Source organism: Sceloporus undulatus, chromosome 3 (genome assembly GCF_019175285.1).
Source record: "Sceloporus undulatus isolate JIND9_A2432 ecotype Alabama chromosome 3, SceUnd_v1.1, whole genome shotgun sequence".
Lineage (NCBI taxonomy): Eukaryota > Metazoa > Chordata > Lepidosauria > Squamata > Phrynosomatidae > Sceloporus > Sceloporus undulatus.
The window spans coordinates 184,062,225-184,079,170 of record NC_056524.1 but is presented as its reverse complement, the minus strand read 5'-3'; the positions used below and the strand labels follow the sequence as shown (position 1 = coordinate 184,079,170).

The following is a 16,946-nucleotide window of genomic DNA, read 5'->3' as shown; positions in this document are numbered from 1 at the left end:
ATGGAGTAGATCGGAACAAGGAAGAAGAATCTGAATGTAATACATTAGATAATTTTAGATACAGATAGATTACAGATAGATTAGACCATTTCAGCAAAATCAGGGGAAATAATTTAAAAAGCCTGAGTCAACTAGTGAATGCACCCTCCTAATTCTACTCACAGATCAAATAGGATTTGCAGTCCTTGCTACCTGGAAGTTTGGACTTGCTTGTTCTGCCTCTGCCAGCCTTCCTAAACCAGAGCTCTTGGCTCCAGGTGTTCCTTTGTTAGAAGCCCCTAGGAAAATGTATTAGCTAGCCGTGTCAGGGTTTTTTAAAAAAAATATTTCTCTGATTTAGCTGAAATTATCTAATCGGTCTGTAAATTGTAATTAGTAATCTGTGCCTGAAGGAAAGATGTCCTTTAGGTAAGAGATATCATTTTGCTATGGAAATTCCTTACTTAAAATAAAGTCTTTTATTTAAAAGTACTCTCGGACTGGCTCTTTCCCAGGGTTAGGAAAGAGAGGGAAGTGTCTCTGCAGCATCAGAGGCAGAAAGTGCCAGTGGAATCCCAGCAACGTCTTGTTGCATTGGTAAAGAGGAAGAATTCAAATCAACAGGTGAGTTTATTAGGCAGAAAAGGTAGTCTCAAGGGGTCCCATTAAAACCAGGCAAAAACAGGAGAGGGATCCAGAACACCTTCACAGGAGTCTCCTTAAGGAATTTTGGGGACAACCAGAGCCAAGACTAGCTTGGGAGCTTGTGGTCAATCCCGCATGCACTTGTAGCAAGGACACTGCACATGTCTAAATGGATACTGCAGCTGTCACTCTACAGTTGCCCACTGGCAAATTGGCTGGATGAAGATTATCCAATCTTTGATCTTTGCATCATGCCAAGTCAACATTAAGCAACTACATACAATAAAGTTGAAGACTTTTGCCTCCAGATATATAACATATCTGCCTTGGCTTCCTCTGTCTACATGAGCTCTATAATTCTGGGTCTGCAATATATGTCTCCAAAACCTAAAGTTATTTGAATAGAATCTTCCACATTAGTGATTTAAACTGATTTACATCAATAAAATCGAGTTCTTCAGAAAAGGTATTTAAATCCTGGTTTACATCCATATGATTTTAATCAAATCAGCCTTGCTACCAAGCCAAGAGGACAGAGAGATGGAAAGCCACAGTATTATTATTATTTTAAAAAACTATCCATCACATTACTGTTTTCTTTGCAAATTTCACAGGCATATATGAATTAAGCAGACAATATTAGGTCTCCTGGCTAATAATTTTGAAGATAAAAGTTGCCCGGATGCCACAGAATAAAAGGTATTACCTGCTTATTTTTGGCTTCTGATGCTTTAATTATACTTTTAAGAATTACTTCAGTGGGCATTTTGAGCTGTTGCCTGTCTGCTGAGGAACCAATGAAAGGCAAGCAAGCATTCCAGAAGTGTCTGGCTGCTATCAGAGCAAGATCAACATCACCGGCTTCTCCTGCATACCTAGGAAGGTAAAAAACAACCTTAAATACAACTCAATAAAACCATGTGCCTAATGGAGCAGTGAAACAATTCCAGTATTCTTGGAGCATCCATTCCATTACAGAAGAGTTTTTTTTTAAAAAATGTAAATTATTTAATCCTATGCCAAAATTGTCCCTATTCTAGTAAGCATTAAAAAAATACCCTTTTTAAAATAATCCTAAAGGGGGAAAAGGTGCAAATATGAATGAAGGGAAGTTAGAATTACTAAATAGATTTAAAAATAATTTCCTATCATCACATTTTAAAAATAGTATGATTACAGTTCCACATGGTAACAATTCTACATTAATTTTCTCTTTCCAATATTGAAAATATTATTCAAAAGGTTAAAGATGATATTTGTAGATATGCTGTTGTTCCAATCAATAAACAATTGTAAGTTTTTAAAAATGACAATATACTCAGTCATCATGATGATGATGATTCATTTTTCAGTGTGTGATTTGTGTCTTTCATTTCACTATTTGCCAGCAGCAATTCTCAATTTCTACATATTCTCATTTCACTAATCACTTTGAAAATACAACCCATTCTGTTACAAGAAGGACAAATTCATCGTAACTGGTAATCAGTTCATACTTCTCCTTTAGATTTCCCATACAAAATATCCTATATACCCATAATTATATTTCTAGGCACCACAAGCTATCTGGTCACTACTTCATAGCAATTTTCCATCCAGTTAATACAATGTGAAAAAATAATGCTACAGTATGTATCCAGATGTTTCCCTAAAGGTTGGAAGTTGTGCAAATGACCTACATTTTGTGTCAAACATACAGTGCTACCTCGGGTTACGAAATTAATTCGTTCCGCCGCTCCGTTTGTAACCCGATAATTTCGCAACCCGAAAAGGCTTTCCGTTAGCGCTGGAAAGCCGCTAGCCGCGCTTTGCGTTTGAATTTCGCGCCGAAATAAATTTCGTAACCCGAAAAAAACATCGTAACCCGGAACAGTTTTTTCCAATCTAACTTTTTCGTACCCCGGAAATTTCGTAACGCGATCATTTCGTATCCCGGGGCACCACTGTATCATGATTTTTCTCTTGTAGTAGGTTACAACAGCAATTCATAGATTTTTTGACACAAAGTCTTTCTTATCAATTTTCAGTCAACTTTCTAAAATAAAAATGCTATCCTAGTACTATCTTACACCAACTTTTACATACAGTTATTCAAACCACCTACCCGTAGTATTTTGGAATCTCACATATTTAGGAGCTGTTCACACTATGTTATATACCAGTTTGCAAACTGGTTTAAAAGGGGATCATTCACATGTGTGCCGGTTTTTCCCAACCCGAATTCTGGGAGGGCGGGTGGCACAAATACCCCTTAACCCAGTTCTTTTGGAGACGGGGTTTTTAGTGTGTCTTTTCAAAAGAACTGGTCATTTTTTACCAGCTGCAAATGGAAGCTTGCTGTTGATTCAATTCGAAGGGAGGAGTTAATATGCAGGGAGCACATCATGCCCACCCCTTTGCTCTCTCCTTGTCAACCAAAGCCATAGCCATGGAGGGGGTTCCCCTGGAAACATCCCATTAGGCAGTGTACTTTTTTCAAAAAATAAATTTTGACAGCTTATGAACATCTGTTCTATTGCATGGTTGCAGTACACAGTAACTTTAAATACTGGCGTCACTGGTGTGACAAAGGTTTGTATGATTTGATTGACATTAAAAAAATCAGTGGGGGTGGGGGTTAGGGGTCTGAAGAACCAAGGCCTCAAGATAACACTATCATAGGGGTTTCTTGGCAAGGGGTTCTCAGAGGGGTTTGCCATTGTCCTCCTCCAAGGCTGATGGGGGAGGGTGGAATCTCCAAAGGAGAAGTTACTACAGGTGTTTCTTGGCAAGGGGTTTTTCAGGCCAGGAAATGTAACCCAAACAGCGTGATGTAGATGTGCATCAGTTGATTGATATTTAAACCCCCCCCCCCGAGAATGATCGAAATGGCGGCTCCATTTTAAACCAATTCATATAGTAATGTCAACATCAACAGGGTTAAATTGCCACAGAAAGATTCTATCGGGGTAAATGCAGTGGGAACTTTGATTCGGTGTTGCATCATCGAATCTCTCTGGATCTACTTGGCACAAAAATGTGAGTGAGAATGCAGCCTTAGTTGATTATTACATGCTAATTCTATGTATCCATACATCTGTTGTAAGTAAAAAGCAATTTCATTTCCTTCAGAAACTAGATTTTCCCAAAGTTTGTTTAAGAGTGAAATATAAATAGATTATTTCAGTTACTGTCTGTTTAAACTGTTAAATTTCAGTTATTGTCTTTTTGGGCGGTTTTTGCATTAAATAGCATGACCAGAATTCCTTATGCACTATGTTGCTATGTAATCACGGTGAATCCCGCCCTGACCACCCCCTTCAATCCCCACTGCAGTCATTGTGATTCACAGGATCACTCAGGAAGCTAAGTAACATCCCCACCCCCTTGTACAAGTGACTTCTGTTGTGACAGACAAAAACAGGGTCTCTGTGGTCATTCCCTCATAGCAGAAACCACATCCATGGGGGCTTGTGAGAATGTCAGTGAGTCACTTTCTGAGTGGCAGTGGAACAGATCCCTGTTGATCACTGATAAGTGGAGACTGGGGGACTTTCATGGTCCCTATGTATTCCAATAAAGAGGGGATACATAGGGATCATAAATATAAAAGCAGCCACTAACACGTAACTCTTGGTAATGTTCTGTAACTGGTCAATAAGATTCTAGCCCGTGTGCAAACAAATTTATTGAAAAAAGTCCTGAATTGCGAAGAATTTTGCAGCTGTTCTGCATTTTGTCAGAGATGCCTCAGTTTTTGACATGCTCTCTTTATTGAGCATGAGAACATTTGTGGGTATTCTTACATCCTTACTACATACCTTGCACTTTCCACAAAGGATTTTGATGCTACAGTACGCAAATGTTTTTTGCCAGCCAGATTTTCCATCATACTCTTCCCTTGTACACAAGCAGCAATACTTAGCATTTCTTGTCTTGCTGCATAGTCACTCCTGTATAAAAAGCCCAAGGCACTGACAGTGGAATATCCAATATCCAGAGATCAAAAACTGAACGTCCAGTACATTTACCAGCAAAGAGTTACTTCTATTTCCATTTAGCAATTGAGATCTAATGTGAATGTCTGAACTTGCTTTACAATGCCAAATCTTTCTCTAACTCAGAATAACAAAATAATTTTAAAATACCTTTCTATAGAGATAACCAAGAAGACCTTTTCTTCAGCTAATTAGGCTATATCTACTATTTTGTCTGTCAATTCCGTGTGTGTGTGTGTGTGTGTTGTGTGTAAAGAAAGAAACTTGAATGGACTAATTAGGAGCCTTAGTACTCAACCCTCTTACACACACACACACACACACACACACACACACCACACGAGAGACATAGTAACGGGTGCAGAAGCTTGAAAGATCAGCAGTGCAATTAAATGAGATTTCCATCATATCCTTAATTGGTGAATATAGGGATCATTATACTGTATTTAAACTCTTGCGACTTGTATTCAACTTCATATAGGATAATGGAATCCATTTGTAGTGCTTAAAAATAACCCTTCAACATGGCTAAACCAGGACCATACCCATTGCTATCAGCTCCTTCCTTTCTGTGTCCCTTTCAGTGGATGAATGCCCCCTTCTGTTTCATGGTTTGCTTTAACCATGATACTGTACTAGGTACATATGGATGTTAACCATTGTTATGACTAACCAAAGCTGCTCTTATAGCTTATGTTTGAAGCACATATGCATATTCTATTTCTGATGTATCATGATTAATACTAACTTTGGTTTGTTTTTATTTCAATTATTTTATAAATCTTGTACCATGCCATAACAAAGACATGCAATTTCTTGTGGTTGGAGCCCATGTGCATGTAAACATTGTACGCAGCATTAAAACAATGTAAATGATGGAGAATTAACATAAATGAAAGGTGCTGGTGTTGTACAGTTCACAGAGGTTGGGTGTCTCATTTTACCGTGGTGGGGTGAAGCATGGCTCATGGCTTATATTTTGTTGGTAGTGAAGGCAGGAATGATATGCAGTATTATTTCAGTCTCCTACCTAAGCTATGATTGGGAAAATGCGAAACACTACAAATCATTCCTATTTAAAAGGAAAAGTCTGGGATAAACAGACTTCTTCAGATAGCCTATTTTTCTTCTGTTGTGTTAGAGTAAACAGTTTGCAATTGTACAAAAATATGGTTGTTTAGCATGATACCTAACGATATTGATATTTTCAAGGTTATATCATTCAAACTGCTCTGCACCAATTCAGTTACTGTCTTAATTTTTACTGAATGACCACTGATAGATATATCTGTTCTGCTGTCTTAGTCCAGTTTAAAATTTATGGGAATACAGTTTGCTTCTTCAATAAAATCCTTCATAATCTTTGGATTCACATACTCTCTCCTTCTCTTTCTCTAGTGTAGTCACAAAGAAAGTTGGATGGTTTTTGCTTGTTTTTGTTTGCTTTAAACAATCATAGTTCCAAATAGCAAACTGTAGCTCACATTATCTTGGCATCAGAGTAAATTAGGATGAGAAAACTGCCGCTCATGCAAGCTTGTTATGTTGGAATTGTCATTTTTTCAAAACCAGCCCTTACTCTGAATGTACAAACTGATTGACATTAAAGAAAATGAAAACATGCCATCTGTAAGCAATAATTAGCTTAAGAAATGTCATTAAATAGGAATTCAATATATTTTTTTTTATTGCAATTATTGTATTCAGTTACCCCGTTCATAAAATTTGTCTCCGCCTTTTTAATGCTCGTTGGGGTGAAAGCTTGCCCAATTTTGCCCTGCAAGCAACAGGACAGATGTAGGGCACAATTGGCAAGGCTTTCCACCCCAACAGGATTAAAACGGATCTGAGACAAATATTTTTTATGCAGAAGGAAGAAAGAGGTGGTCAGCCAGTTCAGGTGCCGCAGTAATTACTAGCATCTAGCCAGGAGGTCACCCTGCAGCTCCCCAACATTGCCATCTCAATGGGGGGTGGGGAATTGGTTCTGATAGAACATCCTTGTACAAGGCCTATCCGATTCCTGCCTGTACCCACTTTGGCCCCAAACCACCCTGCCGCCTAATCCAGTTCGACTGCTTTACTGCCTGGCTCCGTGCTGGGACTCTGGCCATTGTAGTTTAATGTGGCCCCAGAGCTCTTGAACAGAAACTAAAATGCCTCACCAAACTCCCCCTTCACCAAACTCCCTAGCACTGCAGCCGGCCAGTTAACTGGGTCCGACTGTATTATTTTCTGCAGGTTGGACCTTTGACACACGCACACCCAACCCTACTCCTGCAAGTGTAGTGCCCTACTGGCGCTCGCCTTTGCGTTCCTAACCTTGTTGTTGTTTTGTGCACAAGTCACAAATCTGTCATGCGTTTTTCGGGCCTGAGTGGTGGATGACTTGCCAAAGGTCACCCAGTGAGTTCCAAGGCCCCGTGGGGAACTGACACTGGTCTCGCATCGTTTGTCCATTGACTTGACATTACCACCCCAGTGGCAAAACACCACTAGATTTCGACCAATGCACATTTCCCTTATCTAAACACGTCCGGGGCCACACACATAACCAATAAGATTCACTAGTTGCACCGCCCATCACCCACCCACCAGTTGCAAACAACCCCCCCCAAACACACAAAAAAAACAAAAAAACCCAAAAAACAAACAACAAAAAAACCAATTTGGACGATGCGTGCATCAATGGCACATCACTGGGTACAACACAGTATGAACAACATGCATTAAAAATGACTAGACGATATTTGCACACACTCATATAAGTTGCTTTGCCATAAAAATCATTTGCAGGAAACCAAAAAGAAATTCACAACGAACAGGAAATGGAAATAAGGAAAAGGCACATTCACGTAATTTTTGACACAAGAGTAAAACCCTGTTGTTGGATGTGGGCAAAGAAAAACCGTGAGTAAAGACAGCATCAATCTGTTCCTAATAAGATGTCAAAATAGTAAATTGAACAAGGGCAAAATGTATTTGACATGTAGGTCTTTGTAGCCTTTCATTGTGGAGAAAAGCAGATGGATTGCTCGCAGAAAACAGGGCCAAGAATACATTCTCCTCTCTACCTGACAGTCTTTTACTTAAGCGCCTCTCTCTGTGTGACTGTTTTTCAGTTAAAAATTTACCACAAGAAAGTTACATTGCCACTATGTATTTGGATAAGAACCTACCTTTTCCCTCTGACAAATCAGTATAATGCACACAATAAACCCATTTCCACAAGAGGACAGTAAAGTTCTATTTTATGCATTGGAAGAAAATTCTGAAGATACTGATTCCATCCATCCCTCTCTACTAATATTGACCTTCAGTACAGATTATATTAATTATTTTATAAATAGCATTCTTTATCACCCATTAGCATTAGCATTAACCATTAAATATGAATTTTAAAAGTAAGATTTTATTCTCTTTCATTAGATCTGGAAATGGATTGAAATATTTTCACAGATGAAAAAAAAAACCAAAAACAAAATGTTGAATATACACAACATACATAGCTTCTGTGAAAGATGTGAATTAAAAAATCCATTTAAAAAACTATTATTAACAATGATATAGCAAAAAATGAAAGACAAAACAACAGCCACCAAGAACTGGAACAAATAGTTTTTAAAAAAGTAAAGTCTTAAAACTGGCTATCAGGTCTTAAGACAGAACATTCCCATTATGCATTTGAACCCATAGTCAGAATAATTCAGTCTTTATGCTTTAAAATTCTTTTAATGACTACTAAACCACAAACATGTTGTTAGTCTAATAAAAGTCTTTGCTCAGCTGGCATCCTATACCAGCTTTAATATCGTTTATGGGTTGTGAATGTAAAGTAATATGTCAGTGTTGAATTTACTTCATTGCAGTGCCGATGAAACAGGAAATTAGTTATGGGAAGGGATCATGAAGTCTATGACTGTTCCAATGCATAATACTTGCCACCAGTTTCTCAACAACTTCTAATTATCCTTATAACATTTCTTAACATCACATTTAGAAGTTACACATCTACTTACATTCCTTTTTTCTTTGCCTCAATGTTTTCTGGCACTTTATCACCCTAATTCCAAAGCCTTCTGAGAGCAAGTCATTGCCAGTCATGGTCGTGAATGGTTGTGGCAATGTGCAAGCCTGGTTATTGTTTGAAGTTGAACTAGTGAGTCTGTCCAGTTGCACTCTAAAGCCATTTTCACTAACTGCAAACAAAAGTTGGGATAAAGATGTTCTCCCGAATCCGCACATAAGCATTCGCACTGTTAGTCTGAGATAATTTTGGAATAATACCGTAATTGCACTGGCACTGGGGTTGTGCACACTTTGGAAACATTTGAAAACTTTGAATAGGAAATAAGTGGGACCACATGGAGGAAGTGATTTTTTTTAAAAAAATTGATAAAATAATAGTATATAATTATCTATATTATTATTATTATTATTATTATTATTATTATTACGGTGAATAAGGTGATTCAAGGGAAACTATCTGAAACATTTGCTTGGTATTTTGTTTACAAATTCTCAGAATAAACAACTCCTTTAAAAAAACCCTAAACAGGATCATGTGAATTGTAAGAGATCACAAGGGCCACCACAGTCCAACACCCACTGCCATGCAGAAGTACACCAAATAGGCTTTATTACTTAAAAAAAAAAACAAGAGGTCCAGTATATGCACAGAATGGAAATCTATACTACCCGTGGATGGCCATCTGTTGGGGTGCTCTGATTAGGATTCCTGCATGGCAGGGAGTTGAACTCATGGCCCCTGTCAGGGCGTAGCTAGGATTTTGGAAGGGGGGGGGTCCAGACTAAGTGCCACCATTATAATGGGGCTTGAGTGCGGCGTGCAGCAGCACCACACCCATTCATTTTTCTAATGGAGGGGGGGGTCCGGACCCCCAGAACCCCCCCCCCCGGCCTACGTCCCTGCCCTGTGATCTCTTTCAAGATCACCTGGTGAAGAAAATCACTTTAATCTGTTTCTAATGAAAAGATCATAAACCTGTATTAGAAGTCCAGCCCACAACCTCTTAATAAAGTGGAATATTTGGGCCCTATGTAGGATTGAACTCCCTCATGGGCAAGCTTTGGAGTTCTTCTCCATCTACCATTGCTTCTTGAAGCCAGGAAATGACCATGGTTATGAGATTTCTACACACAGGTTAGGCTGTGTCCCTTCTAGAACAAATACGGCCAATAAATTGTCCTTTGATGACTCAGGATGAGAGTATGGTTTAGAGAGTATTCAAAAGGATGCAAAGTGCAGTAGAGTGTCTGTACAAAACTGCTTTTTTGGCTTACAGTATAATAGCATTAATGCACCAATGTCACTGGTTTTTTATTTACTTCGGTCCAAACCAAAATGTAGGTTTCTTGGTTTTATCAAAGGTCTAAGACAGCTTTTACATGAACCCATTTACTTCACTCACAAGGAAAGGCTCTATCTTCTCCCATCGTCTTTTAAAATCTGGCAGTCAAGGAATCATAACAGGATACAAGGGCATTTACCATGCCTGAATGCCAACCCCTTCTCCTCTGCCTTTAGGTACCAAATGAACATAGAATTTTCAAAAAAAGGTCACTTTTTCAGGTTGCTGAGAATGCAGTTGCTTAGTTTGCGGTGTAAGCTGGCTGGCATACTAACTTGTTATATTCACACTGTTGCTTAGATGCTTGTTTTATTTTTTAAATTTAGGTTTTATAAACCTTGCTTGTCTCTATTATTCAGAAAGGTAGGATAGACATAAATTCATTTCATATCATTAATAATTTTCAGTTAAATTATATAAAAATTACTTGATAAATCAATTAACGGACAGGTGATAAATCAGCTGAAATGCTTTAATCAGATGGCAGCTGAAGCAGTAAATTAACTTTCCAAAGTTTCAGCATAAAAAGGCAGAGCAACCTCCAGCAAAATTCAGTTATTTAGATGACATACACATGCATATAGAACTACATTATCTAAATAAATTTCATGTAATGTGTATTCTGTTAAAAGTGCCTATTCGTGGAATTAAAAGGGAGATAAACATACATTTGACAAGCTGGGAAGTGAAAAGTCCATCAGACCCAAACCGTTACAAGAGTACATTTCCAAACCAATAAATACTTTGGCCATGGGACTGGATCCTTCGTCACTACCCTGAATAGGAAGAAAGACTGACATTCAGGCTTTAAAAAATAACTAATAATTCTGTTAAATATATAAAGACACCTACTTCACATTATACACCGTCCCTCCGCATTTGCAGGTTTGACATTTGCGGATTTGATTATTCATGGATTATTTACTGCCACCTCGGCTGCTACCCTGTGAGATTTTTTAATAAGGACTGGAAGCTTTGCGAGACTGAGAGACTGCAATTGAGCCTAGTAAGTCCCTATTAAAATTGGCATAGGGCAGCAGAGGAGGTGGTGACAAATCCCACCACCCTCTCAAAGGCATCCGTGCTGGGATGAAGCTGTAATTATACATTTTGTGTATGTGAACTATGGTTTTGGGGGGGGGGGGGGGGCTAGAGTTATTCGGTTTTCCCACTTTTGCAGGGGTTCTGTGCCCCTAACCCCAATGAATGTGGAGGGCTGACTGTATAGTATTCTGTATGTGTAATTCTAATTTGGATGAGTTACTGCTGCACACTTTACTTAAACCAGATCTCTAGCCTAGTTCCTTCTCCAAATATTTTCTCTGTGTAAAAATACCTTAAAAAATGAATACTCCATCACATGATTCATCTACAGTTAGAGTTATAATGCCATCATCTGTGTTCTTTTTTTAGAGATAAAACTCAGACTCAGAAGTACACATAAACTATCTCTTTTTTTCCACAGCAGTGCTTCTTAAGATATGATATTGTGGCTACTGCCTGTGTCATCTACTTGGTCACATGGGACATCCCCAAACTGTGGATGTTGGGGTATGCAGACACACAAAGTCTATCATCCACACAATTAGAGTTGATGCAGGTAGGCAGAAATGCCCAGCAGATGGTCTCTGTGAAATGTCTGCCTCCAAGCCGCACAGGAAAAATCCTCCCATGCAGGCTGATGCTTTAGCTTGGACGAATGAATTGCAAGAGAGCGAGATTCACTCAATGAGGGTTTAATCTTTGTTGCAAAATATTTAGAAAGATATACAGAGTATCAGACAGCCATCTTGAATACTCACAGCTATACAGTCTAACAAAGTGCTTTGCCAACTATCAACCATAACAAACCAAATACGGAGATTCTGTCCCTCTCCGTTATACAGCTGGTTCTCTTGGGATTATGTGGCAGCCATGCCTTGCACTAATGAAACCCAGTGCTTGTTGCATCAGAACACCCATGATGCACTGTTGGCTGGCTTCATCCACTGTGCATGTTCATCAGACTTCCCATCATGCAGAGCTCAGCAAATGCTGACTCATGCACCTGCCACTTAAACTGTAGTAACCTCTGCTCCAGTTCCACCTAGTGGCCACATCCATGTCATTTTCCAGACCAGGGTGCAACATGGTCTTGACATTTGAGCCCCCAATTTTAACCCTGAAATCTAGCCCTAGCTGCACTACAGTTAACAGCAACTTTAAAAAGACAATATAGAGGGAGAGAACATTTGAAAGGGAAAAGATGATAATGCCATCTGTTCTCCTCTGTCCCATGCCAGTTTGATGGTTTAAGTCCATCAGTCAAAACGTACCATTAATATAATGCGTTAAAACTTTATCTGTATGATTTTTATTGTACCTGTTAAGGAGAGAATTTATTTCCACAGAAATACAGAAAGCTAATTCAATATTCTTTTAACAGGTCTTTTTCAAGAACAACAGTGATTTGTGATAATGACTCGGTGTATAATTCAAGGCTTTGTGCTTGAAGGGGCAGAAATCTTAGCAAACAGTGTGCCCTTGATATCCATAGAATTTGGTTTCAGGGCATCCCATAGATACCAAAATCTGTGGATGCTCAAGTCCCATTATTTACTATGTTATAGCAAAATGATGTTTGTCAGATAGTATGGCAAATTCAAGGTTTGCTTTTTGAAACTTTTTTTTTGGGGGGGGGGAGCAGAATATTTTCAAGCCATGGATGGTTGAATCCGTGGATGCAGAATCCATGGATATGGGAGGCTGACTGTACTGGCCATTCCACAAGAGGACCCCAGACTTGCCTCCAAACCACTCCCCAATCTATGTCTGTCTTGGAAGCTGGTATTGTTCAATCATCTCCACTAATTTTAATGGAGGGACAGCTATAAGAACAACTTTAATATTATCTGAGGTAAGGAAAGCAATTAAAACACTATTCCTTCCTCTTACTTCTGTCTTGCTGAGATGACCCTGGCAGAGTTTTGGCAATCTCACTGGTTCCCGTGTTGAAGCTATCTGAGATATAACGAGGAACTCACCTGCTTTTATAGCTATGTATATTTTATGTGTGTGTGTGTGTGTGTGTGTGTGTAGCATTTAGCACCTTTTTCAGATCTACTTGTTCAGACCCCTCTTATCAGAATAAGAAGAAGCAGTACAGTACTACAGATATATGTGAATACAACTAAATCCTCTAATGGGAGGCAAAACAGGGACAACAGAATTGACATGGCATGAGCAGCAGAGTAATCTTTCCAGATGAACAGAAGACAATACTAGAATCTTACAGAGCTTTGGTTACCTAAGATGCACGGCTGCAACCATGTTCTGTACTGAAGTCAGAACTATGGAAGCCTGACTTTTATTTTCCAGATACTCAGGTTCTTCATATCATAGTTAGAACATACCTCATCCTCAGATCCATACAATCTTCCAATCTGATGCTGCACTAGTTGTTTGGCTTTCACCCATGTAGCAATAACCTGTTGACGCATAGCAACAGGCACCGGTTCATCAGGTACGCTTCCATTAGGCAAATGCATGGCAAATTCACACACCTAAAGAAGAACATTTTATAACTGTCAATGCAGAAAAGGCACTATGAAAAAGTATGGTCTTTTATCCAGAGGCTATATTTTGCACGACTCCCCTGAAATCTATTTTGTTTGCTTGTTTAGTAATTGTTGAATCCTATACTTCCTCTTGAGTGGTTTAGAAACATGGGCGGGTTACAGACCACCAAATAGTACGTATACAATACATACTAGGGTTAGGAAGGGGCAGTGCTTCCGCACCCCCCTAACCCTAGTACGTATTGAATATGTACAAGATGGCGGCGCCCTGTTCATACGGGCGCCGCCATCTTTACGTATCGGACGCTGAGCGTCCGTACGTGTCGCAGCCTTTATGACGTAGCGAGTGCGCCCCTGGCGCCTCGCTACGTCCCAAACGCGACTCAAAAAGAAGCTCCATTTTGGAGCTTCTTTTTCAGTCCACGCGGGAGCCGCGCCGTCTGAAGGCTCCGGCTCCCCCGCGGACCTACCGGCGGTGGCGGCAGACCGCCACAAAGTGGCAGTCTGTACCCTGCCATGGTTTCTTAATTTAATAAATAATATCAAAATTTTAAAAATTGCTACATATAAATAAAATGGTGATGTTTTTGAGATGAGCCAAGTAAAAACAAAATACAGTTTCCTTTGACTTTTGACTGATTGGTGGCATAGAAGCAACAACAGAACAAGCAAAGAAGCAAAAACAGGGGGTTTGTTTCATTGCTTAACCCCCTCTGCTTCATCAGTATCATGGCTCGGGATGGACTATGCAGGAAGACCCTGAAAGTACTTCAGCTAGCATTGTCCATCTACATTCCATGATGTAGATGGGATAAAGGGAAAGGAAGGAAAGGCTGGGGGTGGGGACTCGGTTTTCACCATTCACATGTTGATGCTGGGCCCTTGCTTAAGAGTCAAAGCTGTGCTAGCACTCCCAATTCCTAACTATAAAATTTCTAGTTATATGAACCTCAAAGGAAGATTAAAAAACAAACAAACATACAAATAATTGCTTTTGCCACCCACATTTCTGAAATTATGATCAAATGGAAGACTGAAAATAATATCAGCTTTGTGGATAGCCTCTTAAAAGATTTTCTCCAGCCAAATGCTTAGTGGCAGTGAGCAGTATTTTGTCTCATTTAATAGTATGAAGGAAGTGAAATATTCTGATACTTGTTTCTTTGGTCCATATATGAACAATGATGTTGCTGCTGAAAAGAAGATGAATATGTATGCTAATTTGTCACATATAATCAATAGTCAGTAAACAGCCCTCCCCACGCTACCTGGGCGTCATCTTGGTGTGTGCCCATTCAGATGATACCTGTCATGATGATGTCCCTTTGCCGCAGCGCCCAAACGGCACTGTGCCAAATGGGTGTGAGCAAGCCGCCCGGCAGCAGCTATGGCACCTCTTCACAACCACAAAAAGAAGCTGGAAAAACCAGCTCCTTTTTGTGCTCTGCGGTGGCCGGATCGGGCCATGGCATGCGTTTGCCATGGCACTAATCTGGGGCAGAAAGAGGTGGTGGTTTGCCGCCCCTACCTGCCCATTTGTACAGGGCCTCAGTCCCCAAATGACTCCCCCCAAACATGGTGAAAATGCCTCCCCCCTAAAATGCCCCCCACTGAAACATGGTGAAAATGCCCCCTTAGAAGTTCTTTGGGGGACATTTTTTTTTTTTTTGGCAGAAGCATGTATACCAAGGGAATGTAGCTCTCCAAGGTCTCCTGGAGGGTCAATATAATCCCCTCTCCTTCCACAGTTGCCCAGCTCTGACCTAGGTGGATGGTGAACTACTCAGGCACAGTACAGCGCGCTCACGTCATATGCAGGTGCTTATGCTGAAAGCCATGTACCAGTAGTGGCAATGGCGTACGTGCCTGCAGTACACATGCTGTGGCATGTTGTGTGCATGAGCCCCATTGTTTTCAATGGGGCTCGAGCATTCACAGTATTTCCCTTATGTGGGGGTGGGCGGGTCTGGAATGGATCCCCATGTAAGGGAAGGGGTCACTGTATATTCCCCTTGGTTCCACTGGACAACTGTTGGGTTTTGATTCTATCATTCATGTCACCTTCCTGGCAATCTGGAGGCATTATTTTACAGTGGTTCCAGTCTTTTATGGACAGAAGAGTTCAGAACCTGGCACTGGAGAATTCCATTCCTATGCCTGTGGAAACTCACAAGATTCTCTCTGTGTTCTTTAACATGTACATGAAACCAGTGGAAGTGGGTGCTATTTGGGATGCAGAGCTCATGTTACTGAACTCTATTCTTCTTTTCTATAATAATCTGTTGTTTTAGTTCTAAACCAATATCTGGTGTCTGGAACAGAGTGGGTGAATGCTAAACTCAAGCACAATTCAGACAAGACAGTTCTGCTCCTGGTAAATTGAAAAGCAGATCAGGAATAGGAATTCAGTCTCTACTGGATGGGGATAGACTGGAGTTTGCAGTTTGGGCACACTTCCTGATAGGAGCTGTGGTGGAAAAGAGGAAGACCTCCTTCCAGATGGATAGATTCAATCAAGGAAAACCACCCCTCTGAGTCTGCAAGACCTGACAAGGGCTGTTGATGATAGGGTGACTTGAAGGTCTCTTATTCAGGTAGGGGATGTCCACATGGGCCAAAAGACCCACGTTCTCTATATCTCGCGTTGTCCTGTTTGGACAATGCCGGCCAATACCCTCAGGTCAGGATTAGGCTGACTGGATGCCAATGTGGTGGTCCCAGTCTGACATAAAGAGAAACTCAACAGCTACCCCTGGCAGAGGAGGAAAATAAGGGACACGCAGCAGTAGCGGGTCCATGGTATGGCAGCAGGCATGTAAACACCTGCCTGTCCCTGCATTGGTCCAGGGACCAACCCCGGGATGACCGAGGCTATCCTGATCTGTCTATTCAGGTCATCATAAATCAAAGACAACGTGACAGCAGTTAACAACAGCAACAACAACATTTTCTTCCTTTGCACTTTTAGTAGAATGCAACAGTTACCAAGATGAATTAGAAGAAAAAGCAGCTATCAACTATTGTATTTTTTTTTTTTACTTTGGTTTCCCCAAATCTGTTACTTTTGCCTCAAACAAATTGTTTTTGTCTCCTGATGCACTTCTTTATTCCTCAATCTCACACTGAGGGATCCACCTATTCTTTACAGGCTGAAGACATTTTTTAAAACCTTGCATTTTAAAATCACAGTATTAAAAAGTATCAACAATGGATTAAATCCAACACTGCACAAGCAGATCTCCATTTGCACCACAGAACTTCCCTTTCCCATACCATCCCCTATTCTCATCTGCTCCAGAGGCCTCCCATTCTGGTTTCTATTGTTAATTCTTACTTGGTGTGTATTTATTTATTTATTTAGGTATTTATATCCCGCCCTTCAGCCCTAATGGCTCTCAGGGCGGCTTACATTTATT

At 40.2% G+C, this 16,946-nt stretch overlaps 1 protein-coding gene across 1 annotated transcript in view; it reads right to left on the bottom strand.

Annotated features, from left to right (window-relative positions):
* CFAP46 (cilia and flagella associated protein 46) overlaps positions 1-16,946 on the bottom strand; it is a 146,761-nt gene that overhangs the window by 65,088 nt on the left and 64,727 nt on the right. Inside the window, 6 exon segments of the mRNA XM_042458467.1 lie at positions 1,331-1,499; positions 4,425-4,556; positions 8,621-8,664; positions 8,666-8,800; positions 10,642-10,749; positions 13,366-13,515. Coding sequence (XP_042314401.1) covers positions 1,331-1,499; positions 4,425-4,556; positions 8,621-8,664; positions 8,666-8,800; positions 10,642-10,749; positions 13,366-13,515 — 738 coding nt within the window.